General features: G+C 55.2%; 9 protein-coding genes across 9 annotated transcripts; 4 read left to right on the forward strand and 5 right to left on the reverse strand.

Annotated features, from left to right (window-relative positions):
• Nucleotides 1-459: 459 nt before the first annotated feature.
• LTHEOB_8544 (Cytochrome p450 protein) lies at nucleotides 460-1,379 on the reverse strand (the record flags this gene model as incomplete). Its single annotated transcript, XM_035518033.1, has 2 exons — nucleotides 460-609; nucleotides 1,047-1,379. 2 exons carry the CDS (start codon nucleotides 1,377-1,379, stop codon nucleotides 460-462), a joined length of 483 nt encoding a protein of 160 aa, XP_035370250.1.
• A 1,259-nt stretch (nucleotides 1,380-2,638) lies between these two features.
• On the reverse strand, nucleotides 2,639-3,850 carry LTHEOB_8545 (uncharacterized protein; the record flags this gene model as incomplete). Its single annotated transcript, XM_035518034.1, has 2 exons — nucleotides 2,639-3,156; nucleotides 3,244-3,850. 2 exons carry the CDS (start codon nucleotides 3,848-3,850, stop codon nucleotides 2,639-2,641), a joined length of 1,125 nt encoding a protein of 374 aa, XP_035370251.1.
• Nucleotides 3,851-4,805: 955 nt separating this feature from the next.
• On the forward strand, nucleotides 4,806-5,421 carry LTHEOB_8546 (Lccl domain-containing protein; the record flags this gene model as incomplete). Its single annotated transcript, XM_035518035.1, has 2 exons — nucleotides 4,806-4,928; nucleotides 4,987-5,421. 2 exons carry the CDS (start codon nucleotides 4,806-4,808, stop codon nucleotides 5,419-5,421), a joined length of 558 nt encoding a protein of 185 aa, XP_035370252.1.
• A 681-nt stretch (nucleotides 5,422-6,102) lies between these two features.
• On the forward strand, nucleotides 6,103-7,332 carry LTHEOB_8547 (uncharacterized protein; the record flags this gene model as incomplete). Its single annotated transcript, XM_035518036.1, has 1 exon — nucleotides 6,103-7,332. One exon carries the CDS (start codon nucleotides 6,103-6,105, stop codon nucleotides 7,330-7,332), a length of 1,230 nt encoding a protein of 409 aa, XP_035370253.1.
• A 1,802-nt stretch (nucleotides 7,333-9,134) lies between these two features.
• Nucleotides 9,135-10,532, forward strand: LTHEOB_8548 (Tubulin-tyrosine ligase; the record flags this gene model as incomplete). The annotated part of the gene is made up of 1 exon (XM_035518037.1): nucleotides 9,135-10,532. One exon carries the CDS (start codon nucleotides 9,135-9,137, stop codon nucleotides 10,530-10,532), a length of 1,398 nt encoding a protein of 465 aa, XP_035370254.1.
• Nucleotides 10,533-16,272: 5,740 nt separating this feature from the next.
• LTHEOB_8549 (uncharacterized protein) lies at nucleotides 16,273-17,337 on the forward strand (the record flags this gene model as incomplete). The annotated part of the gene is made up of 1 exon (XM_035518038.1): nucleotides 16,273-17,337. The coding sequence occupies one exon, from the start codon at nucleotides 16,273-16,275 to the stop codon at nucleotides 17,335-17,337; it is 1,065 nt and encodes a 354-aa protein (XP_035370255.1).
• A 147-nt stretch (nucleotides 17,338-17,484) lies between these two features.
• On the reverse strand, nucleotides 17,485-20,230 carry LTHEOB_8550 (Dicarboxylic amino acid permease; the record flags this gene model as incomplete). Its single annotated transcript, XM_035518040.1, has 7 exons — nucleotides 17,485-17,690; nucleotides 17,764-17,972; nucleotides 18,337-18,489; nucleotides 18,555-18,666; nucleotides 18,745-19,715; nucleotides 19,774-19,976; nucleotides 20,042-20,230. The coding sequence occupies 7 exons, from the start codon at nucleotides 20,228-20,230 to the stop codon at nucleotides 17,485-17,487; spliced, it is 2,043 nt and encodes a 680-aa protein (XP_035370256.1).
• An 825-nt stretch (nucleotides 20,231-21,055) lies between these two features.
• Nucleotides 21,056-22,563, reverse strand: LTHEOB_8551 (uncharacterized protein; the record flags this gene model as incomplete). Its single annotated transcript, XM_035518041.1, has 2 exons — nucleotides 21,056-21,207; nucleotides 21,255-22,563. 2 exons carry the CDS (start codon nucleotides 22,561-22,563, stop codon nucleotides 21,056-21,058), a joined length of 1,461 nt encoding a protein of 486 aa, XP_035370257.1.
• Nucleotides 22,564-23,576: 1,013 nt separating this feature from the next.
• Nucleotides 23,577-24,440, reverse strand: LTHEOB_8552 (Heterokaryon incompatibility protein; the record flags this gene model as incomplete). The annotated part of the gene is made up of 1 exon (XM_035518042.1): nucleotides 23,577-24,440. The coding sequence occupies one exon, from the start codon at nucleotides 24,438-24,440 to the stop codon at nucleotides 23,577-23,579; it is 864 nt and encodes a 287-aa protein (XP_035370258.1).
• Between the last annotated feature and the right edge of the window lie 1,605 nt (nucleotides 24,441-26,045).

Consider the following 26,045-nt stretch of genomic DNA (forward strand, 5'->3'; position numbering starts at 1 on the left):
GTACAGGGCATACTATATATAGATAGGAGAGAGATAGAAATTCTGGACTCTCGCAATTCGACTCGGAGTTACGATACGCCATTTCCCTCCCCTTAATAATACTAACAATTGTTTCTTTTCTTCAGAATCTTGTGTAGCCTTCGGTGTTCAATGGAGCGCACTCAATCATTCGGCGTTATTGGAATCTCTCGTCTTCTGGTGTGTTCATGCTAAGATGGTTGTGTGTTGAGATATCCAGTATCTAGCAGCGTATTCCCTGACTACAATATCGAGATACTCCCGTCAAAGGGACAAAGAGCATTCCTCGTGACGTTCGTCGACCACTGTGCCTGCATTAAAGCCGGGTAATCCTCCCGGGTAGATTCCTGCTCGTAAAATCTCTGGGCGAGGTCGGAGGACGAAGGCGCCACCTGGGATATCCACGGAGTAAAATCGCCCGTCCGTCGTGCAAAATCGTGCTCATGTCGAGAAGCCGCGGTTGTCGCCGGAGAGGAGCGCCTCATCCGTCGTGGCGCGGGAGATCCGCGACGAGAAAACGCCAGCCGCGCCGAAAACGGTAACAATGCAGATGGCCAGTCCAATCAGCGACGCCATCCGGCTACAGGGGTCCTGGCTTGTTTGCGCCACGCCCAGGTGATCTAGATTAATCTCCAGAGGCCGGCGATCCAGAAGTCGTATCATTGCGAAACAGTTAAATCTATAGGCAACCATCAAATGGATCAGTTACAAGGAGCGGAAAAGGCTGGCATGATATGCGAATTGGAGATCGAGCGGTTATTTGGTCAATATCCTGTGGTTGATATGAGCAATGTTCTTGTCGGACTAGAAAAATTACGACGCCGCACTGTTTCCAGTGCTTGGCTAGTAGCCTTATATTGTCTGACACTTCTTTTCTCTTTTCACCGTCTTAAACACTACAACTTGCTCTTTTGGGTCGACCCTCAGCACTGCATACCCGGAACAAGAGCGAAACTTCGCAGGCACCTCGTGTGGCGAGAGCGAAGGAGGCAAATCATAAAACTTCTTTTCTACGACCACGATCTTACCAAACGCAACCCAGCAATCATCTCATCAAGCGTCTGCCTGACGCCCTTTTCCTCGACCATCTCCCGCGCATGTCGGCCCCGGTCGTACTCGCCATCCGCCCAGCGGAACCACACGTCGTCCCACGGACCTACGGTGTTTTCCTCGAACTCAACGTTCTCCAGACACGGCAGCTCGCGCTGCAGCACGGCAAGCAGATCCACAACACTTGGAATGCACGTTCTGCGGATTTCAATCGACCGAAGGACGTCCTTTTGCGTGCGCACCGTGTCGATGACCTCCTGAACCGTGTTGAAGCAGCTGCGTTGGATCCCTAGGTGGCGTAGGGTCGGCATGCGGGATTGAGGGGCGTATTGAGTAAGCGATAGTGTGTGCTGTAACGAGGACGTCGTGTCTAACTTTAGTAGGTGCAGCGTGGTGAGGTTCGGCAGGGCCGAGTAGAGCGCTAGAAGGAGGCGGTGCTGGGAACCGTCTGCAAAAGGATTCGAGAGTCGTCAGCCTGCCGCATGCGCTGCTGGAACCTTTCTTTTTGAGGGACAGAGACCAGCACGCCGTTGGATGCCGCCGCGTCTTGCTCACATACCTACTGGGTATCTGTTCTCGATGTAAAGGACAAGGGCATGCACATTCGGCATGGTTCCGAAGCGGGTTTCTGGTTGTGCGAGCGTTGGGTTTGGATGCGCGTTGCGTATATGCAGGCGGTAATGAGGAAGTTGGGGACTTTCGAATGTCCAGGGCGGAGGATAAGGAAGGTTGAAGCTCATGTATTTGAATGGCTCTATGACTCTCTCTGGGCAGCTCGACATGATGGCCAGGGTCTTGACGTGCTTGCTCCATCGACTACTCTCGGATAGATGTACAAGTCTCTGCATGCTCGACTGCACGAACCAGAATGAAACAGATGCTAGGAGAGTCTCGAAGATATAACTCGACGCCGTGTAAAGTCGTTTGGAGCAGAGCCTCAACTGTTTGAGACTCTTGATGTCGAGTTGCTCCGCGATCCGGCTGATTAGCTCTGTTGGTAGTCTCTCCAGCCCTCGAGACGCCTCGGCACCTTTGGAGCGCATGTTTACGGCTGGGCCGTTATGTGATTGAGGCATTTTGTGTGGCTGGTTACGGTATTTTGTGCGTGGGTTGGGATATGCTTTTATATATATCCATGGAGTGAGATGTTGGAGAAATTTGGCGATTTGCTGTGGTCGTTTGATTTCGTATTTCAGACCCTACGCCATAGAACCCTACTCATTATCCCGTCTTACACAATTGCTTCGTGGCAACTAATCCCCAAATGGAAATCCACGAAAACTCCCCTTTCACAAACTTACGACAACAGATGATATCACAGTAGGCTACGCGTACGATACTTTCGGAATATACATCACAAATTTGCAAAGTATCAACATATAGAAGCGAATTGGCACGCTGACCTTCAGTCAATAGCTTCAGAGAAAGCGGTGATGTCTGTTTTCTTGTCCACTTCAGCCAAATAACTGTGTACAAACGCGTTGATTTACTGTCTATGATAGCTCTTCCTCAATGATGGCCTACTATATATTGAGTACAAACATGGGTTACTACGGACGCTGGATGGGAGTTAACGTCGATGAAGCAGCCCAAGATCGCGAATATCAAACGTCCCAGCCTGCATCCTATCAAGCAGCATCTGCATAACCTCTCTCCGCTCCTCGCCCGGCGACACGACCCCTCCCCCCTTATCCCACCGCCAATAGTCCACCGACGTCAGCGGAATATAGTCGACCTTCTCAGGCAACACCTCCCGCAGCTGCCGCGGTACCTTGCGCCCCGTCACAAAGTGCTTCAATTCCATCAAGCTCCATATCGTGCTATGGCCGATCTCGACCATCTCAAGCGTGTCCGTGTGCGCCTGCATCACGGCGAGGAGCTCGTCCGACTTGATGTTGCTGTGCTTGATGCACAGGCGGCGCAGGCGGGACGCGCCGGGCGGGGGCGTGTAGAAGGCGAGCGGGTGGCCTGGGAACGCCGTTCTTGCGAGCGGGTGTTCCGGGCACGTCTTTGCGTGCGTCAGGTGCAGGGTGGTGAGGTTGGGGAGGGCGGCGTAGAGGGCGGGCAGGTGCTCGTGCTGGGTGGCGTCTGTTGTTGTGTGTGCAAAAACGGGTGTGTGTTGTCAGCTGGATGTTTCTTTCTTCTCTTGCGGGGGAGGGTTTCCTTTGGTTATACCTTGGTTGTAATTATCGCAGTTGAGGCACAGGGTAAGCGTGTGCACGTTCGGCATGGTTCCACCGCCACCGAAGCGCGGTGGCGCGGCGAGGGCTGCTGCTGCTGGATCCGAATGCGTGCTGGTCCTGTGCAATTCGCGGGAACGACGGTGGCGGTGGCTGTGGATTGTCCAGCATGGAGTGCCGTGCTCTGAGATCCGCATGCTGTCGGGGCTGCTTGATAGTATCTCCAAGGCTTCGAAGTGCTTGTTCCAGCGGTCATTCTCAGTCAGAAGCGCGAGCCTCTCTATGCTCGACTGCATGAAGAAGAATGGGAGGAGCGTCGGTACGCGGTCTCTGAAGGTGTAGCTTGACGCCATAGCAAGCTTTCTGCAGCAGAGTCTTAGCTGTTTGAGACTTTTTGTGTCGATATGGTCGGCGATGAGGTTGGTTAGTTCGCTTGGTAGTTTGTCGAGTCGTGCAGACACCGCCGTATTGGTCTTCTCAACAGAATTCTCCTCAGCAGGTGCAGCGTCGAGATTTGGGTGGCCATCGAAAGGGCTGCTGGCGGCCGACATGCCCTCAGAGGTGGTAGCCGCAGCAGCAGCGTGGTGTGATTGCGGCAGCATTCTGTGTTGTCAATGATGCGTATGATTCGTGCGGATGGGTGTTTGATTTTGTAAGTTGTAAGTGGGATGTTCCTGGGTAAAATGTTGATGTGGTTCCTGATGGACCCATGGTTCGTATGATTTAGCGATCACGTTCTTATTACGCATTGAATACACAAACGGATTCCAAGAACGACTCATCGGGGCCTTTTCTCTTGGGATTTAAACTTGATACGTATATAACTGTGTAGACTATGCCGCTATTTTACTTTTTGTTTTTGCCTTATTACTTTGTATATGCTTTGCCTTCTCTAGTTCAGTATGGAGTCTTCCCAGAGACCTCAGCCAGCCATCGTCATATGACTGACTGCCCTTTATCGTTCACTCACACCTTTCTGTGAAGATGAAGGAGCAGTGCCGTTGTTTCGCCCATCCCCGCGCGGTGCATATAGTCGAGAAAAGATAGGTACTGGGAAAGACATGTATTCGAACCAGAACCGATTTACCGTGGATAAAGTATCACCGCTGCATGGATCATGATGGTGGAGAATGGATCAAGGAGATGAAGACTGTTTGGGAGCTCAGCGTTAAGAAGGCTTCACTGTTGCCGGATGTTAGGAAGCCACTGGGTTGACCACGAGGAAAATAATTCTATTGCGAGACGATGATGTGTTTGAAAGGCAGTGAGAAAGTGAATGTTTTCGTTGAAAGAAACTGTATTAGGCGATTTCGAGACACCACTGATTCCTTATTGAAGTAATGCTTGGTGAAACGTGAACGACCAATCACCGCAAGCAAAGGCTGATTTGTAGAGAAAACGAACCAAGCTTCTTGGCCTACATGCCAATGTTTGTTGAAATGCGTTCTCCAAACACAATAGGCCGTGGAATTCGCATTCCGGACCAAGCTTAAATCGAAGCGGCCGCCCCGCGGGCTTTCCGATCACACCCCGCCGCAGCAGAACGAAACCAACACAATGGCAGCACCACCAGAGAAAACGATCAGCAACCTGACGGGAAAGTGGACGCTTGACCGCAAGCTCTCGTCGGGACTTGACGAAGTCATGGCCCTGCAAGGGGTGGGCTGGCTGAAGATCAAGGTATTTGATGTAGATACAGTGGACCAAGGGGGAGATCTAATGCAGTCCGTCCCGCCAGGCCCTCTCGGTTATCAACGTCACGGAAACGTACAAGCAGTACATCGACGACGCAGGCGTGACGCACATCGACGTCGTGCCGACGGTGACGGGCGGCTTCAAGGGCGAGGAGAGCAACTGCGTCGTCGACGGCATCAAGCGCGCGCGGACGCTGCAGGAGTTCGGCGAGGTCATGGAGTCTTGCCAGTGGAGCGACCTGACGGACGTCGACGAGGAGTTTCTGCGCGACGGCTGGGTGTACGCGGAGGGCGAGAAGACGGGGCCGAAGAACCTGTATATGAACGTTACGATGGACAAGGGAGCGTGCGTGTTGAAGGGCGTGTGGGGGTTCATTGACGTTGAGGGAAAGAGGTATCACGCCAGGAAGTCGACGTGCACGAAGGACGGGAAGACGGCCAAGTGCACCCATGTGTACGGGTGGAAGGAGAGCGCGTGAACGAAGACTATGACGAGATGACTTGGACTGTACGAAATCAGGACTCCACTCCCTTTTCGGAATTTGTTTTCACGAGGCCGGGGCATTGAAAGCCGAGATATGCACCATGTGTTTTAGTCGACACGGAATGCTACTCCTTCAATCACATTTACTTTCGCCGCGGGAGGCGCCTAGCTACGTGCCGTGGTGACCAAAATAGATAAATCCGACGACTTGCCGTGGGGGGAGATTTTTGGTGGGGAAGCTTGCTGGTTAGCGCAAACAGCCAGTGACCGGCGTACCTTCGTGTTTGTTCCTGGCTTACCAACCAACATTTGGTCCCAAATCTAGCAGGCAAGTGGGGCCGAGCATGTTCCCGTCTCCAAGCCCATCGCAATTCCAGAATTGCATCACTATTGCCGACGAAGTGGGAATGGGGGAGCGACCCGGGACAGGAACGCATCTCCCTTTCAGCTGTACCACCTCTGACGTCATGAATGCCGTTTGAGGGCGGGGGCCGGCCAGCTCACTCCCCGCACGTAATCATGATGGTGACATGCGGAATAAAAGTAAAAGCGAACGGTCACCTATCACCTGTCACCGCCCACTCTTACCTTCGCCACAATCTGACCACAAACGCTCATCACTATCCACTCTCACCCAACTCAACCCCGCATTCTCCCAATATTGCTCACACCCGCCATGCGCTCCTTCCACCACGCAGCCCGCTCAGCTAGCAGCCAAGCCGCTGCTGCCCGCTGCCGCCCGCTCCTCCTCACCCGCGGCGCTCCCCGCCGCCATGCACGCCTGCAGTCAACCTCAGCCTCACCCTCCGGCGGCGGCGGCAGCAGCGGTAGCAGCGGAGCCCTCACCGGAGCCGCGGCCGGCGCCGCCTCCGCGCTCGTCGTCGGCTACACGTGGTACCACCTCTCGGGCGCCAAAGCGGCCGTGCAGACCGCGAACCAGACGCAGAGCTACATGCAAGCCGGCGTCGACAAGGTCAAGTCCACCACGCCGGAGCCGGCCGAGGCGCTGCGGTACCTGCGCGCGACGGCGACGAGCTACGCGTCGCTCGTGCCGGGCGCGAAGGGCTACGTCGACGGCGCGTTCGAACAGCTGGACCGCGTGCGCGAGGAGCACGGGGAGGAGGTGGACCGGATCGTGCGCGAGGCGTGGGGCGAGCTGCAGGGCATCGCGAACGAGAAGGGCGCGGCGAGCTTGGAGAGCGCGGGGAGGGCGTGGGGCGTGCTGCAGAGGTGTTTGGCCCGTGTGGGCAGGCTGGCGGGCGAGGCGGCGAGGGAGGTGGTGGAGCGGGTGGATCCGCAGCTCAAGGAGAAGGTGGGCGGCAGCTTCGAGCAGCTGGATCAGCTCGTCGACAAGTACGGGCCGCGGGCGAGAAAGCAGGTCGACGAGGCGTGGGACCAGATCCGGGAGCTGGTCAAAGGCGGCGGCGTCAAGGGCGATACCCCGGATAAGATCAAGCAGCTGGTGCGGGAGACGAAGCAGCGGCTGAGCAAGGCCGGCGACGAGGCGTGGAAGAAGGGTCTGGAGGAGGCGAAGCCGTATCTCGACAAGAACCCCAAGGCGAAGGAACTGTTGGAGGAGAATGCGGAGGCATTGAAGCAGGGCGATCTGAGCGAGCTGTGGGAGACGGTGCGGGACAACGGCGACGTCGCCAAGGTCGAGGAGCAGGTTCAGCGGCAGGTCGACAAGGTGAAGACGAGGGGATTGGGCGGCCTGGAGCAATACGTTAACATGGTTCCGGGCGGAAGTCAGATTCTTCCAAAGTTGCAGCTACTGCAGGACGTCGGCCAGAAGCGCGGGAAGGAGGCCGAGCAGCTGCTGAGGGAGACGGGCGACGAGATCGTGCAGGTGTTGAGCAGGAAGTCGGACAAGGCAAAGCAGCTGCTCGACGAGGCAAAGACGCGGTGAAACCGGGCTCTCTTTCTGTAGATGACTCGTCGACGAAGGGTAACCCAGCTGCAATGCTCATGCGTTAGTGTGGTTGTACGACACACTGCAACCCTCTCCGAGAGCATCGCCGGCCTTCCCGTCCGATATGCAGCTAGCCAATCCTTCCAGTCAACCGTGCCGCCCTCCCGTACCACAGTGCAGCTCTTGCGCCACCGTTTCGACCTTCTACAGATAAAGCCATGCAACCCACGGCGCATAGGCGCGGACGCGCCCCGACCCTGAGTGCGTTCTTTTCTCCCTTTGAAACGAGTCGTTAAATACGAGGTCGTTTCAACGCGCAAATTTTCGCTGTCTCCCTACATGACTATTAACCTATTCTTGGTAATTGGGCAAAAAGCCGGGCGGAGTTAGGAGCGTCCCTAGAAGGCGCAGGGTTCAGGTGGCGTAGTGGCGCTTCGCGTGTGCGAATCATCCCCAGACTACCGCCACAGCGAGCCCGAAGGATGCCAAAAACGCCCGAGACGCCCCGAGAGGCCTCGACAGCAATCCTTCAGCAAAAGAAGATGGGAAAAAACGTGCCGGAAGTGGGTCCGTTTAGATTAAACGCCCTTGGTGTCTATCAGTTCTGGCCAGAGGAGCAGTGGAGTGTGCTCACGGCCGGAAGCCACACCACGAGGCCTCAACGCCTATTAACGGCAGAAAAAAGTGGCGAATCTTGAAACTGCCGGAGAATTCCTCTGATATGTTAGAGCTGACGGGCGGATCTGACAGGCGAGCTTAGCACCTGCAATACGACCATGGGGAAGTGCTGTCGGCCACTGCCTAATGTGGCATAGCTGCCCCATCGCCGTACGCGTCGACTAAAGGACGTCGAGTCGAGCAACGGGGTCCTAGTGCCGAGAATGCTTGGAACCGCCCAATGCTGCCCCGAGCAGGCAGAGGCTAGATGCGGACCAGATAGGAAGGCGAGCGATGCAACCAACGAGCATGCGCTAGAGAATAGCATGCGGAGATTGTGCATGAATCAGAGGTGCAAAGAGGTCCAGAAATGCCAAGGCCCGCCTGTACTACGATTAGCCTGCACCCTAGTCGGAACTGGCTCCATGCTGTCGGGAGGCAGATCCCCGCCAAGTATTCCTTCACCACGGGGAAAAAATGCCGTCGTCGTCAAAACCGTCTTCTCACCTCCATCGTCAGGCCATTTCTCCGGTCGAGCGGGACCGGAGCCGCACGTCCTGGTGGCGGCGTGCTCGTTGCTTTTGTTTGTTGACAGGGGGCCGAAGCCAGGTGCATGCTTCAGGGGCCCCAAGAAGTGGGATCGAGTGGCGGACAGCGGTGCTCTAGAGGCCTAGCGCGGGCACCCGCTGACATAGACGGCTTGCGAATAAGGCGTCCGGCGCTTGCGCGGGTTCTGGCCCTGCCTTCCCTTTCGCTGGGCCGATCCGTTAGGGACCGAGTAGTCCCACATCGGAAGTATGCACAACAGTGCCGCCATCCCTACACACTCCACCCGCGGAAATGGCTGCCACGCGCTCCTCGGTGTTTCATCCTTGCTCCCATACGGGTCAACCCGTGCCCACATCCCAGTCGCCTCGCACAGCATGGACCGCGCATTGATCCCCAGCGTCGCTTGTGCGATCAGGGTCCAAACTTCTACGACGCGCTCCCGTCCCAGGCAGATCACAGATCCCTGATCGGTCGTGCAGCGGGGGTGAGGTACATAAAGGAGCCCCCAGCGAAGGCGCGGAGCGTGAGCTGGTACTTACTTCCTCCGCACATCTTCTCCATCATCATCCCATCTCATCCCACACTCTTTCACAATGACCGAAGTCATCACCGAAAGCATAAGCCGCATATCGCTGTCGCCCTCGCGGCAGAATGTCTACTGCCTCATCAAGCACGAGGACCCGGAGCTGCAGCCGCTGGTCGTCTCGGCCTTCAAGGCGCGGCTCCCCCAAGACACATACAAGATCATCAGCTCCCTGGATGAATACCCAGGCGGCCCTCTCCTCCAATTCGCAGCCAAGGACTCGCTGGACCTCGAACAGGCGTTCCACCAGCCGCGCATGCTGATCAGCACGTACGTGACGCGCGACGCACTCACCCGCAAGCACCTGCTGGGCCAGACGTACGCCACGTGGGTGGCCAAGAACCCGGGTTGCCTGTTGCAGACCAACGTCAAGACCATCGCCAACCTCGAGCTCAACCCGTCCGAGAGCATCTACGACGTGCTCGAGGACACGCCGCTCGGCAAGATCCTCGAGAAGAACGAGAGCAAGACCAACCCGGCCGACCGCGTGTGGTGGATGCTGCGCCCCGACCTCAGCGACGGCTCCCAGGACCTGCGTCTCTTCTCCACCGTCGACGAGCTGCAGGCCGCCTTTGACGACTTCGACGCCGAGTACGAGCGCGAGCACGCAAAGAACGCCGCTCCGGCCGTCGAGGCCGCACCAGCACAAGAGGAAGCTACCACACCCGCCGCCGCCGCATCAGACGCAAAGGACACCGACGACCACCACGACGCCAGCCTCGCCCGCCAATCGGGCGGCGGCTGGTCCTCCTGGTTCCAAATCACCGTCACGACCGAAGAGCACACGGACGTCGTCGCGCCCAAACGCCACGTCGTCGCGCAGCGCTACGTCTCGCGGCCGCTCACCTTCGACGGCTGCAAGTTCCAAGTATCGGCGTACGTCGTCGCCGTCGGCGCTTTACGCGTCTTCGTCTACAAGCCGCTGCTCGCCCTCTTCGCGGCCAAGCCCTTCGCCGCGCCGTGGGAGCACGTCGGCGAGCACGACCTCGACGCGCACTCGACGTACGACGGGAATGTCCGCCTCTTCTGGGACCTGCCCGACAAGCCCGCCGGCTGGAAGCAGAGCGTCTTCGCGCAGGTGTGCGCCATCACGGGCGAGGTGTTCAGCGCGGCCAGCGCGAAGGAGATGGGCGCGCACTTCCAGCCGCTGCCGCAGAGCTTTGAGGTGTTTGCTGTCAACTTTGCCGTCGATTATAGCGGCAAGGCGATGCTGGCGGATATCAGGGCCAGCCCGGATATGCTGCATCAGACCGAGTGCGGGACCAAGTTGTCGGGCTTGGTCCAGGGCTTGTTCGAGGAGGTGGCGGATGTGGCGGTCAAGCCGTTCTTTGCGGCGGGCGGCTACCAGGAGGTGGAGGAGAGTGAGAGGTTGGTGAAGGTGGTGGATTTGGATTGCAAGAAGATATGATGATTTGATTTTGGTTTATTTCTTGTTTCTTGGCGAATGGTGTGTGTGGGTTTGGGGGGGGCTCTGGGTCTTTTCTTCTTCTTTTCTTTTCTTTCTTTCTCTCCCCTGTACACTTATGCGAAAAGTAGAGGCTCGGGGCATGCCTCTTTAAGATATCACCTTACGCAGAATCATTTTCTTCAACAAGCTATCTTCCAGTCATTACTTCATTCACTTTGTGCAGAAGTATTTCTTCAACGGGCATTCTCCAAACCGTTGGCTTCACGTCTGCCTGTCGTTGTGGTTGTCGTCCAGCCCACGGTCTCGGCGTCACTCCCCACCGCCTTTTTGCCATGTCGTCCAAAAAAGCAAAAACGGCATAAGCATAAGTTTTCTCCTTTCGGGAGGATGCAGGGTGGTTGTAGCAACCCATGTCTGGCGGCTCGAGCACTTCACACAAGCCTTGCGGGGAAAGGCCCCCCCTCCCCTCCCCCTGCTGATGCACAGGACACTGAACAGGGTAAGTCGTTCGGGCTGGGGGATCCACTATCGCACAAGTTGGGTGGATAAGTCATGCATGGCCCTTGTTCCTGGCCATCCTTCCCGGCCCCGTGGGTCAAATCCCTTGTTCGTGCTGCCGTTGAAGACTCACTTTGCTCCACCATCCGTACCTTCAGCGTATGGAGTTCATCACTATGAAATGCGGCTGGGAGGAATTGCTACGAATGAATCCAAGCGTGGATTGATGCGTACTGGAGTTTTCTGAGGATTACGTGTCCGCAGGCCTTCATTTGACATAAGGAGTACCTATCCTTCCTCCACGGGAGGAGTCGATTCAACCTCCGCCCGACAGAGAAATTACCAGGGCTCTCTTCCCACCAAAAAGGATCGAGTCTGAAACAAAATGTCCAAGTCAGGACCGTCAGCCACACCGCCATTAATTTGGCCCAACGGGTAGGATCTGACCGTGCTCCTTCATCGTGGGTCGACCGTGCCCTCCTCGCCAACGTCCGTCGCATTGTCCCCCCTCGCTCGTTCCGCCATCCGCGCGGGCTATCCTGACTCTTTACGCCCCACTCAGCCAGTTTCACCGTTGCTCCCCCCGCCTCAAGCCATGGCGTACATGGCCATGAATCTGCCCGCTATGGCTTTTTCTTGGAGCTATCGTCTTTGAAAGGCTTGTGCCCTCGGCTGCCCCGAAAACCGGTTGTCTGAGGTCCCCCGCCACGAGAATCGCCACGTAAGCCACTGCCATCATAGCTCCTTTCGCATTTTCCCTTTTGGACGTCTGGCATGGCAACTGCATCCCCAATTGTGTTCGTTGGAATTATCGTTGTGGAGATAATAGATGTTGTGGTCGTTTTTTTGTCTAGCGTGGTCTCGGCAAGTTACTGTATTTGGGGCTTTGCAGCCGCCACCGCTCTCAGAGGCTTCGGGACGGCATGCTAGAGGTGTTAGCAGTCGGCCGTCCACCATATGGTAGCCGGCAACGGTTTTTCTTTTCTTTTTCCTCGGTTGCGGAGTAGTCCGGTAAATGAACTGATTTTTATGCTTTCTTCGGGCGGAACATGCATCAACTATTCTAATACATGCCACGGGTTTCGGCAGCCGAGCCGACCGCTATTTCGTTTTTCTGCGCATCAGAGGCCTGTCGATTGCCAAAATCAGCCGATGTTGCAGTGGATTTGATCTATCGCATCGTCGGCATGAGCGTTGTTGTTCCATGTTCTGAGGCCAGGTATTCTTCGCGCTACTTAGCGGTCGGATTTGCCCTCTGTATTCCGAAGCCATGATCTGCGAGGGCGTTCTGCAGCCCACCTCTTTTATCAAAGCAGCGGGCGACAATCTTCCGCCACAACTTTTTCCGCTTAGGCGTTTTGGAGTTTCTTCAGCCTTGCGGCAACAGCGGCAGGCGTCTGCAGTGTGCTGTGCAGCGCGCAGCGTGCTGTGAGGCTTTCGGTTACAGGGCGCCATAGGTATGTATGTACCTAAGCACCGCCCAAGGACGGTTGGGGCAAAACAAACCTCTGGTACCGAAACTCACGAACCAACTTTCGAAAAAACAAAATCTTCCACGCCTCATTATTCTACCAAACGGTATCGCGCCCATCTCATTTACCATAAACCCCAGTCCCAGCGCGCATCGCAGCCTCGCTTTCTCCCTCCACTTCCACTTCGTTGCTTACATACCCGGTGGTTCAAGCGCGCTGATCATCACCCACAAACCACGCGGGATGGTCATTCTGATCAACCGCGGCACGCTAGATCGCCCGCGAAGGAAAACAAAGCCCGAAACGTTGTGCCTATCGGCCCCCACACTTTCGGACCGCGGCCGCTTGGTTCGGCTGCCGCGCGATAGCGCGATAGCGTCACTTTTAGTTGGTGCTTACATCCGTCGTCGCCAATGCACGGGGCAGCGTTGATCGCGGTGATCTGTTCAGAAGATCCCAATGCTCATCAGATTTTGCTGATCCGATCGGCAGCTATGGGTTTCGGTCCGCGAGGGCCGATGGGGAGGGGCCACGCGGGAATACTAAAGGTTATTTTTGTCGGATGTGCCTTTTGGCTTTTTTTTTTTTTTTGCGCTGTCGGTTTTTTCGCTGTTGTTTTTGTGAGAAGAGGAGAGAAAGTGGGGGCGGAAATGTTCTCCCCGGGCAGCCAGACTCACGTGCTACCGACGCTTTTGACCAATGAGGACCGTTCTCGCAATGCAACAAAGATTTCCAGGTTGCGCTTCGCCCTCTGCTTGGAGGTTTCGGAGGCCGCGACTGTGTCGGACCGGATTCGGCGATCTGCACCGGGATTCGGATTTGGTGTTGACGCGGTGCGTGGATGGTCGGATATAGATCTCGATCACTGAGTTAACGAAAGCGAAAGGGAAATGAGCGTGTACCCACTATAAATGCCCCTGGATCGGGATGCTCACGAAAAGCCTCATAGGTGGCCTTGGCCGGTGCTTCAACATTCACAGCCACACTCTTCTCCCTGGTTTGGTCTCTTGGCTGAATAAAGCGACGCATCGCTGTGCTGGCACGGTGGGTATCGAAAGATCTGAGCCATCGGAACCAATTTCCATATGCATCGAAGCTCGTTACGTAGGTAGTTAAAACTACCTTTCGGACGTATAAGTGGAATCATTAAATATACATCTACGTCCGGATGGCAACTTCAACTACCTACGTAAGTCGGGTACCGTTGTTCTCGAAGATAATTGCGGAGGATCATTTTTTTGGCATCTAGCTGCTGGCGACTATGTAGATGTGGATCTGTTTTCCTAAACTAATATCCGGGTTGTGGCATACACTTCAATATGACATCTTCCCATCCCTTTCTTCCAAAGAGAAAATCCTGCGGCTTCATTTACTTTCTTGAATTGGCTGTAGAGAAAAGAACATCTCTTCGACAAAACATTTATTCAGCGGTGTGGAATATGTCACGAGGTGGACATTTCTAGATAGTTTACCCGTGCATCGTGTGCGCTTGCTTTCTGTGGCCGATTACCGGCGGGAAGGACAGCAGAATCGTCGTGTCGATTTAGAACGCGATAGGTCAAACGAGCTATATTTTCTTTCTTTCCAATTGTTTTTTTTTTCACAATTCTGTCTTTGTTCCTATTGGCTTTTGAATTTGCACGCATAGACTACTTAGTAAAGCGCGTAGAATGTTGTACTTTAGCCTACAGTCGCTGACCGCCATCCACTGATTATCAATAAGGACCCTGATGTCCCAACGACCCACACAGGCAGTCAGAAGTGTAAGAATCATGGGCCCCGTTTCATAAAACACATATAGATAAATGGCAGAACCCCTCCTTTCCCCCCTACTCTTGCAACAAGAACAATATCTCGCAACATTCAGCGAACAACACCAAACTCCAAGCTCCACAGAGACCCACAACAACCGCCACCTATTCGCATCTTGCACCCCCTCATAACAGATCATGGGAATATCGCAGTCACACGACGAGCAATTAATGCCCACCTCCGGGAATGCCGCACCATCGACGTCACGGCTGGAGAGTTTACCAATCGAGCTGATTGAAAACATCACCGAGCATCTCGACACCAGAAGTCATAAACACCTAAGGCTCAGCTCCAGAGCTCTTTATATGATGTCGACGTACACTTTTGGCGCCCGTCTTGAGAGCACTACATTCTTCTTTACACGAACTAGCATGGAGAGGCTCGCACTTTTGTCTGAGAGTACCACATGGACCAAGTATGTCAAGTCGTTGGAAATCAAGGACAATGCCTTGACTCCGTCGGAGAGGACGCGATGGGTGGGTTATTGGCGCTCGCATCAGAACGAAACCTATCGTGACCGTTCGAGACGCGTACCGGGGCGGGAACTCCGCTTCGAACCGATGCCGGCTGTGCAGACTCTTGTCGTCGACCTTCACACTCAATACGACGATTGTATTCATCCCCAATACTATTAAAGAGAGAAGACCGGAAAGCTAACCATTCGAGTATGCAGGGACAAGCCTGCACTGCTTGCTTCCGGTGCTTTACGCCGCACTGCCAAACCTCACCTCGCTGGAGTTGAAATATCCAAACACACATGTTTGGATACCGATACGGGGCACCGAGCACTCTTGGGCTTCGCTGCCCCCCATGCCTAACCTACGCCACCTATGCATCACGAGAGGCGTCTTCAAATCAGCAAAAGTGATGACCGATATCATCCGCGCGCAGAAGGATGTCCTTCGCGCCGTCTCAATTTCCGAGACGACGTGTGGCGGTTCCTGGTTAAAAGTTCTCCGAGTACTACGACATGAGCTGCCTCTACTAGACAATGTTGTGTTTCTTGACAATGATGGTTTCAACTGGCGCTCGACTATAAAATTCAACTGGTCGGACGGAACGTTGGACTCTGGACAGCATGCGCAGCAAGTTATCAGGGAAAAAGGTGTCAGGCGAGCGCTTGATGAGATGATTGCTACTGTGCTCACGCTGAATTAGGAGGAGAAGGAGGAACACGAGATTTGGGGCTGGGGAGAAAATAGTAGGTGGTACTACGAAGAGCCAGAAAGGAGTGGTCAGGACTGCAAATTTCACAGTGTGCACTCGTTCGTGAAAGAAATATCGGCACGGGCGTTTCGACCTCGTATTCAGGTGTCTGAATAATAGTAGAATAGATGACGACATCTATTCAAGTTATACAACAAGACCAAAGAGGAATATCCAGATCAAACATCTAGCTGTATACATATCGAGTCTGAATCCAAAGAAAGAAGGTACCAGTGATTCAGGTTTAAATTTAAACTTGCGTCACACGTGAGTATTTCGATGCATATTCGTTACCTAAATAGCAGAGGGGCCAAGGACAGATAATCGTACCTTTCAAGGTACCGTGTTGGTTTTCGTCACGGCTCCTCGCTTGAACCAAAGACAGAAGTACCAGTTTTTCTAGGTGGCTACCCTAACTTTTCGGTTCCGTGGAGCGATGCTGGGAGAACCGTAGTTTTGGATGACCGGTTGCGACATGGATCGTGACGTGCGGGTCACATCCCACGTCTAGCTCTTGACCCGAATGCTGTAGAGAAAAAACCAGAAGCATTGCAGAGCTTCAACTCTACCCAAAAGGCCGTGGGGGCTTCGTGAGCCAAAATGTAATAAATCTTCAAATCAAAGACACAAATTTGCACCAATGAAAACACGGTGACAGAGCGGTAGTGGAACAAATAAGGGTCTACATTACAGGGTTCAGAAGAGAACCACGGGTCTATAGTGTTGAAATTTTGCTTACAAACATGGTACTTATGAAAATCCAACTCCCAACCGCGCACACGCCACCAAGCACACAAAAAAATAATGTCGTCTTCGCAATCACAAACAGCCCAGCCGTGAACACCGACTCCGAGTCCACACGACTCGAGGCCTTACCAGCCGAGCTGATCACCCTCATCGCCAATCACCTCGACATCAAGAGCCTCAGACAGCTCCGGCTCAGCAGCCGCCGGCTCGACGTGGCGTCAAGCCACGCCTTCAAGCTCCGCCTAGCATGCGTCTCGTTCTGGTTCATGGAGGCGAGCATGAAGAGGCTCGCGCTTCTATCCGAGAGCAGCAGATGGAGCCAGCACGTCAAGACGCTGGCCATCATGGCGAGCTGCCCCGAGAAAGGAGAACGCCGCAGCTCAGAACTCGCCTACCCCCCGGTGGCCTGGACGCTCAGAAGCCCTCAGATGCCCCATTTCGGCTTGCATCTGTATAGACTACCTGCGGATCCAGCAGCAGCGGGTGAAGAATCGGAAACGTTACGCTTCGGAACCATGCCGAACGTCCACACCCTCGTTCTTCACATCGGCTCGATATATCCCTATGGTATATGCTCCGGGAGCCTGCTAGATGTCGATCAGCACCGCTCGCTTCCAGCGCTCTACGCAGCCCTCCCAAACCTCACCACGCTACAACTACGACGGGTAGACGTAGGCGAAGCGCGTTCCTCAGACTCGGTCCGATCGCTTGGCCCCTTAGCTCTGCTGACCATCAAGCCCAGCCTGCGCTGCCTGGGCATCGGTGACAGCTACTTCGAATCATTGCAAGAGGCGATCGATCTGGTGCGCAGGCACAAGGATTACCTTCGGTCAGTCGAGATCCGCAGAACCTTCGGTAACGGCTGGGTGGGGTTGCTTCGTGTGCTGCAGCACGAGCTGCCGTTTCTGGAGAACGTTGTATTCGAAGATAACGAGATGGTTGAAGGTGTCAGGATGAGGATTGAATGGTCGGATGGCACTTGCGATAACGGACAACACGCAAGGGAGATGATCAGGGAAAAGGGTGTCAAGCGGACGCTTGGTGAGATGATTGCCGGCTTGAACAGATGAGGAGACGGTGTGCGGTGCAGAAAAGAGATGGTTGTCTTTGTGTGCGTTTTTCTTTTTTCTTTCCCCCAAGGTTGTATGCCCGGCGAGCAGCCGTTTTAGTCTTGCTGTAACCGCCTGCTGTTGTATGTTTTAATCCTTTCTTTTTTCCTAGTGCAACTGTGTCGATGTCGGTGTGAGTGATGTGCCCAGCTTCGCGCCCTCATCATTGACCCTCGTGCGCAAGATATTTCCACGCTCATCAAGCACTGTATTGACCAAACCCACGGAGTGCTGATGGCGAGATATCTGGAAGGACGCAGAGCTACCAGAAGCATGGCCACCGGCGTCGTCTTCGTCGTCGTCGATCATTGCGCCTAGCAACGGAAACAGCAGCAGCAGCAATTTTGATTCCGAGCAGCCGTCGGCTGCAGCGCTTGCGGACGTGACGGGCTCTTCGGTAACTCTTCAAATCAGGGTCTAAACTGAAGGGATCGGGAACGAGACGGTATCGGGTGCCCTTGCTGGTCGCAGCCAGCGGTGTGACGGCGACGTTTTCGCTCATCTGCATGCCGCGGAGGGTGACCTCCTGATCGATGTCGTCGAACTTTATGGCGTCGACGAAGCTGACGAACTTGGAGGAATTGATGGGCGGCTCGCTGCGTTGGTAGCGGAAGCAAGTGGGAGGGTTAGAGTGTCGGGGTGCTATGGTACTTCTGACCGTAATGGAGCGAGGACATCCGGATCTGGAAGGCGTGGCGCTGGGTGGATGACTCACCATTGACAGCGTAGTTAAATGTCAACTCAGCCCGTGCCGCTCCCTAACAAACCGACCGTGGATCACCTTCATCCTTTCCACGTTTCCAGAGTTCACGCAAGTACCCCAATTCACTCATGCACAACCACCATAATCTCCAATTAATTGTATTACGTATGTATTCTCACTCCCTCTACCAACCACGTCTCCAGCCGTGACTTCACCCTCACTCACGCCGCCCTCAGTCCCACAAAATATTCACCCACTTCTTCCACCCCTTCCTCGGCGGATCGGGCGTCTCCGGGAAGCGATCGACCTCGGCCAGCGCTTCCCGCAGCGGGATTTCCTCCAGGTTCACGACCTTGGTCTTCTTGATGAACTTCCAAAGCAGGAACGCGGTGAGGACGAGGCCGATGTCGCTGCAGTCAACAACGGTTAGATAAGAAAACGAATATGGGTGGGTATTGCAGAGGAAAGAACTTACAGGTACGAAGATATGAAGGAGCTCGACGACCAGTTGCCGCGGGTGAAGACGGCGAAACCGGCGGTGAAGAGGATGACGACGCAGAAGAAGAGGGCGACGGGGGTGGAGAAGGCTGTTGTTGTTCGTGGTCAGCATCATCAGACTCTTCAATCGCGCCGCCGGGACCGGCAAAGCAAAGCAAAGCACTCACTCGTCCAACTATTATGCCACGGCAGCGACGACAACGGCAACCCCTGCTTCTTCATCGCCAAAATCAAGCGCTGATGATTAACCAAAATCGTAATCCAACTAATCAACACACCACACGCGGTGAGGTTCAAAAACCAATAAAACACAGTCAACGCGCCATTCGACAAGCTCATGAACGCGAGAAACATGAACGCCGTCTGGATCAACACGCACACATACGGCACGCCCCACGACGTCGTCCGCAGCAGCGCCGCCGGCGCCTGCCCCTTCAGCGCGAGGCCGTACAGCACGCGCGTGCCGGCCAGCAGCGCCTGGTTCGACGACGACCACGCCGACGTGATGACGACGGCGTTGACGACCGACGGTATCGCCTTGATGCCCGCGCCGCTCGCCGCGATGACGAACGGGCTCTGCGCCGCGGTGCCGCTCTCGTCGGAGAGCCTGGGATCGTCGCTGGCTACCAGCATGCCGACGATGAGCACGGCGAGGATGTAGAACAGCGACACGCGCGCGAAGACGCGCTTGCAGGCGTTGGGGATGGCGGTGCGGGGGTTGCGCGTCTCGGCCGCGGCCATGGCGACGGACTCGACGCCGGCGAAGGAAAACACCGCGTTGCTCATGACCGCCCAGTAGCCCAGGAACTTGCCCCATGACCCCGTGCCGATGTACTCGACGAAGGGGCCCGGCTGCTTCCAGTAGTGGAAGCCGAGGCGCGGGACGCCGGGGATGCCGCCGAGGTTGATGACGAGGCCGAGGATGATGAGGAAGATGATGAGCATGATTTTGAGCACGGCGAAGAAGAACTCGACTTCGCCGTAGACGCGGATCAGCGAGATGCCGACGGCGAAGGTGAGGACGATGATGAGGATGATCCAGACGGCGCTGTTTATGTCGGTCCAGAATTGGAAGAGGACGCAGATGGCCGAGATTTCGGCCGGGATGGAGAGCCAGTTGCCGTAGACGATGTTGTAGCTGGTCGTGGTGGTCAGCCGGGATGCATGTCACGTGAGTGGGACGCGCATGTACTTACCCGATGGCGAAGCCCAGGGCCGGATCCACGAGGAACTCGGCATGCCGCACGAAGGAGCCAGTGACGGGCAGCAGGGCCGTGACCTCGCCCAGGGCGAACTGCACGGCGCACACGATCAGGCCGACGGTGGCATAGCCAAGCAACGCGCCGAGAGGGCCGCCGGTTTGGATCGAGCCTCCAAGACCGAGGAACAGACCTGTGCCCTGCACATTGATTGCTTCGTTAGCATTGCTGCCCCCAAGCGAACCGGCGGGAAAGTGAAACGCACGATAGCGCCGGCCAAGGCGATCAAGCTGATGTGCCGCTGGTGCAGGCCGCGCGCGAGGTTCTGCTGCTCATTGTCGGTGAGGAAGTCGCCCTGGTGGTCGTCCCGCGGTTCGGCAGCAGCAGCAGCGACGGGCTCCAGGTACGGGTCGTGCGACACGTCGACGGCGCCGCCGTTCTTCGCGGCTGCCATGTTGTGTGATCTGCGCGGCGGGAAGGGGATCGCTGGGTACCTGGGGACCTGGTTTGCGGCTTCGTCAAACGAATAAAAGGGACATGCAAGAGGGCGTGGCGACAGGGCTGCACTGGACAAGAGCCGGCGCAAATGGCGTGCTGCGCAGATTGCCGACCGGCGGCTGAAAACACCACGCGGCACTGTCTATCGGACGAGTCAGGCACGCCGGACGGATGCGGTCAGGACACCGGCAACTTGTACGACTGAGTCGCGTCAGGCCGGCGGTGGAGCTCGCCATCGCCTGCGACTGCCGCTTTTCGCTAAGACTACGTTAGTCGCCGCGCCATTATTCAAGACTTCTCTTATCTTCGAGTGGCCGCTTTTGACGCTGACTTCTGGATCCCGGTGCAGCGAAAAGTAAAAGGTTGACGTGCGTCTGGCATGCGTGAAATCTGTTACAGTTGTGCTGAAACTTTAGTCCGCGTGGGCAATCGCTTCCTTCGGCCACTTCTTTTCGCCGTGGGGGCCCCACACTCTACTCCACATGGCTCCCGTCTGCAAGCGAGGGTCCAACCGACACTCCAACCTCTAAAGCTAGCCTGTCTTGCTCGTCAGACCGAAGCTCGAGTGTATTTCAAACAGCTATTCATGCATCGAAATTAGCCACCGCGCAAAACCCCGACGACACTTCGCCGGTTGATGAAAACAATAAGTCGTGGCCTATACAAACCAACGCTAATCAAGCCAACGGACAAACATTCCAAGCGCGAATCAGAATCCAGGGGCCATGAAAGTGGCTGGCTGAAACTCGATAGAAACTAAATCGACTCCAGATAAGCTTATTTAGACGGCAGTCTTCTCTTTTCCCTCTGCCTGTACAGTCTCCATCACAACACCAACTTCCTCATCACTCTGCTGCGCTGCAGCCGCAAACTTGTCCGTTTCAACAGGCACATGGTCCTTGACGACCAGCCACGTAGGGAAGACAGCAAGACCTGTTCTCCGGTTAGCAAAGAAGCGCAAAATAGACAAAACCACTTACCCAGCAAAATCGTATTCACTGCCAACGGCACCCTCCCGCCCTTCCACTCCCTCGTGTTCAATCCAAAGCTGATGGCCTGCGACAAACTCTCCTGGCCCCTCAGAACGCCGGAGAAGCGACTGAGCTCGGAAATGTTGTCCGTCTTGGTAGCGAGGAGGTAGTACAGCCAGTTCTGCAGCGCCTGGCGGGAAAAATCCCAAAGCAGCAGCACGAAGAAGCCCTCAACAAAGCCCTTATCCGCCCAATCCAGCGACGGCGGGTTCGCCGTGTACTTCTCCTGCACGACCCAGCCATACACCCACGCCACGACGTGCAGGACGATGACGTAATAGAAGCCGACGGTGATGCGCTTCTTGACCGCCAACCCCTTGTAATCCAGCAGCGAGCTCATCAGCTGCGACGACAGCAGCGTGCCAAAGTTCGACACGAACCCGATCAGCGCGCGCGCCCGCACGCCGAAATAGTACGTCTGGAAGTTGCCCGAGTACTGGTTGAAATACGCGGCCCAGAAGACCGGCAGCAGCAGGAGGACATCCTTCCTCCTACTCACTTGCCACAACGCCCTCAACTCCGCTTTGAAGCTCTTCTCCGCCCTTATCACCACCTTGCTCCCATCCCCGCGCACCACCTTCTCCGGCGGACTCAGCAGCAGCGCCACCGGCACGCTCAAGCACTGCAGCGCCACGAAAACCAAATACGTCTGGCTCCCCACCCTCCCCTTCTTCTTCGCTCCCTCATCATGATTCATCGCCAGCACAATCGCCCCGCCCAACAACGGGCCCCCCGTCCTGAACCACAGCCAAATATTCATATACCGCCCCCGCTTCCCCGGCTCCGGATACCCCAGCGCAACCGCCCCCTCGCTCGCCCAGAACAGTCCCGCGGAGACGCCGCAGCACGCCGCGCCGAGCAGCACGAACCACTCGTTGCCGAAGCGGTTGTTGCAGTACAATCCGGCCGAGTAGAGCGGGTACCCGACCGCACCGAGCAGCAGCGTCCGCGCCAGGCCGATCCGGTTCGCGATCGGCCCGCCGAGCAGGCAGAGGATGGCCATGAGCGCGAAGACGAGCGCGTTCGCCGCGTTGACGAGCGTGGGCGTCTGCGCGCCACCCGCGCCTAGCTGGTTCATCGCGTTCCACAGGCCCGGCGCCATGAAGCCGACCAGGCCGATGACGAGGGCGTTGGTGAGGGTGCTGTGGCGCCATTGGGCGAGTTTGCTGGGGGGTGGTGGGAGCGCGGGGGAGGGGGAGGGGGAGGAGGAGGGGTGGACTGCGATGGCGGCGGTTGCGTCCTTTGGTGGTGAGGCCATGGTGGGCGGTTGTTGGTGGTTGCCAGCGGCCAGTGGTTTTGGGGCGAGTCAGTCAGGCGGTGCTGCTGGGGGGCTTGCCGTGAGGCTCAATGCTTCTATATACTTAGCGGCAGCATGGCGTTGCTGCCGATGTAGGGTGACATCGTGGGCCGCGGGAAGAGAAGAAAAAAAATTCTGATGCCGTGCTCATCTTTCGCTGTTATGGCGAGCTTGGCCTTGGCGGACGGACGATGGCACCGTGGTGTTCTAGTCGGCGCGGAAATGCTGGCCGTTTTGGCTTGATGTAGGTCCGATGCGATGGCGCAATCTTGAATTTGCGGGCCGGGGTCGCTCGGCTAATGTGCCTGACTCGGAAGGTGGTAAGGCGCCGACGATCTGTGTGGGATTGGCCGATGGGTTCCTGCAGGTGGCTGAGATCCTCCCGTATACTTGCATTAAGACCGTGAGTCTGCAGGATTGCAGGCCAGTGTTGCCACTAATTCTGATTACCAGGGCCGGCAGAAAGCCAATGGTAAAGCGTGCACCACTCTGTCTTCCCCCACTTTCCGCTTTGATTTTTCCTGCCGTGCGCGTATGCAAAGGTACTTATTGCTCCTACAGCTTAGACAAGCCTTGCACTGCCAGCCCTGCAAGCCATATAGTATTTGAACGCCCAACGGTCTACATCCTTGTGCAGATTGTTTCTAATCTGCGACGCTATCAAATACAAGCTAAGCATACCACACTTCCAAACTTTTTCTGCTGTGGCGCTTAGTGGTATAGATGTAGCCGCCTTGGCGATATCTGTCAGTTCCTGAAAACATACATACCGGAGAGGGTTTACAACAAATATTTCTTATCGTAGTCTTTGCCGAACCAATACAACCCACTGCATGCTGGTTCAGTTCAGATAAAATAGTAAATTAAATCTTCATAGCACGACTACAGATTATGAAAAAGAAAAAAAAAACAGGGTCACGTAGGTGTTTAAAGGAATGTGATGTAGGAAAGTACTGAAGAAGTATGGAACAACGTTAGGAAACCTGAAGGCTTTTCCGAGGGCAGTCTTCAGAAGGATTCCACGTCCCCTTTGACGTGAAGATTCCAGCTCTCATGTAAGATTCATCCGTTTGATTGGGGAATGGGATGACGATCAGACCAATAGTCTCGCGGCCGTCTTCCTCTTGAATTAGTGGTACCAGGTGCATGCCACTCAGAGGTCCCCGGGACTTCCACAGCGGATGGTTTTCATCCCAGCAACAGTCCGAGATCAGGAGGTTCTCATCTGAACCCAGCTGTAGTGCCCAATCAAGATCCACATCAGCCTCAAGTCCCGCATTGTCTTTCAGCCTAAGCTTCTCTTCTTGCATGCAGAGACGCATCGAGTCGGAGTGGTAAGCTTTCGAGGTGAGAACAATGTGACCAGACTTGACCCGGCCAAAAGGATTATCTTCGTTTTCGAGTTGGACTTTGGCATCGATATCGCAGTCAGCGTCGATGATAGTAGGGATGCCCCAGGCACGCCAAGAGTACGAAGATGAAGGCGTTGATACCCAGCTCCACGAAGGAGCAACGTAACAGTCTTTTGGCTCCTCTCCATCGCGAAAACGGGACTTGTAAAATTCCTTTCCGTGGCGGAAAAAGGATTTGTCAAGATGATCCTCGAATCCTTCACATTTGTCTTTCGTCTTTTTGTTCCACGTGAGGCCGCGATGGAGGTCGGAGCGGAATAGCCCTGCAATGTATTCATCCCCGGCCGCCTTGCTCACGAGTTCAGCGAGAGAGGAGATGGCAGGAAGACGGTCTGTCGGTGCAGTGAAATGCCTGTGGCTGATGTGGTACTGGCTGCCGGTCCAGTAACGCCCGATGATTTCGCGGGAGTCCCCAGGCTTGTCCATGGACTGCAACCACGGGTGATTCTGGAGGATATTCATAATTACCGAGGGACTCCTTAGTTCTCGCTCTGCAAAGTGTAGACCAGAGCATTCAAATACCACCGATTTCGTACCAAAATATAGCTTCCGACGAGACATTAAGGCTTCGTTGAATGTCCAGCCGCGAGTTTTCCATTTTGAATTATCTATCTCTTCTTTTGCAGAACCGTAAACAGACGTAGATTCTGACAGGTGGATTCGTCGTTGGAAGTCTTTTCCATCGTAACCTTGAGAATCAGTTGGTACCTCGTGCATCCAGAAGGCTCCTATGGCATCTTCGTTTAGGGAAGAGCGGAAACCTATCCTTGCGCTCCTGGAATTTGCGGGTAGGAATCCCTCATTGGTCGATTGGCTTGAGAGTGGAACGATGGTTAAGAACGCGTTGCCGTAAGTGGTGGACAACTTTCTAGATTCTTCCTGCCAATCTTTGTCATCGCCTTTTTCACCCGACTGGATGATGCAGAATGCGTCAATCCAAAGATAATGAAAGCCCAGAGTCCGCGTAGCGATGACTGCGTCACGACAAGCTGCAGGGAAGTCTTCTAGAGGAATTCGTTGACAGCGCTCGTGTAGGGTCTCGTTCGTCGTTGTATGTTTTTTCGACGGGTTGTCTCCCCAGCAGTAGCTGAGCGCCAGATATCGCGGTGGTTTCTGCCCCAAGGGATCAAAGATTTCTGGGTGCTCTTTCGTTATTATGAGCCGTGGATCCTTTTCACCGGATGCGGGTCCCACGTCGATCAGCCGCGTTGGATACTGGGTCGGGGTTGCGGTCTGGCATTCTTCGCATACTTTGATATGTTCGTCCAACCATAACTTGAATGTGAAACGGCCTTCACCGTCATCATGTGTAGGAAACTCTAGCGGAGGTCGTCTGCGAATCCCCAGCCATATTGCAGCAACGACTATGATCGAAATATCAGTCAATTATCTGAGTACCAGATTCTACACGGCCATAACAACTTACTTGGAGGAGCACTGATCCTGAACCATAATTTGAAAGGTAGATTACTATCCACTTGAACCCGTAGAGAGAATAGGTGCAGACGGGGACGAGGCGGAAAGCCTCTATGCTTCGCCTTCTCCGTTGTCTTATCGTCCTCCATAGTGTGCCACTCGTATTGTGCATTCGTGATGGACACAGTAGACCCAATGGAAGGGATCTTTGTCAGTCCGCGATTTTGCAGTGTAGATATGAGGAGAGAGCAAAATTGACAACCGTTTTCTGCGGATGCTGTAAGAGATGGAAGGCCGGGAAGACTGTCCTTTCTCTCAAACTGGATGGGCTGAGACGTGAACGCCGCGCTACCGTCTTGAGACACGTAAAGGGGAAGACCGTGGAAGAATAGGTGTTGACATCCGTCTTTACCCTCGCAAGAACGGATGGACCCTCCAAAGCTAGAGTCATCGAACTCCAAGGCCTCGCATATATCGCATAGTATTGAAGATACATCTTCGTCGATACCCCTGTAGAAAGCATCCACTTCATCAGTCATGGGGATAGGGTTGAGGGCTTTCTTGACATGAAACATTTCGTGGGCGAAGTCCAGGTGCCCCTGGATCGCCGACAGT

Source organism: Lasiodiplodia theobromae, assembly GCF_012971845.1.
Source record: "Lasiodiplodia theobromae strain AM2As chromosome Unknown scaffold_27, whole genome shotgun sequence".
Classification (NCBI taxonomy): Eukaryota; Fungi; Ascomycota; class Dothideomycetes; order Botryosphaeriales; family Botryosphaeriaceae; genus Lasiodiplodia; species Lasiodiplodia theobromae.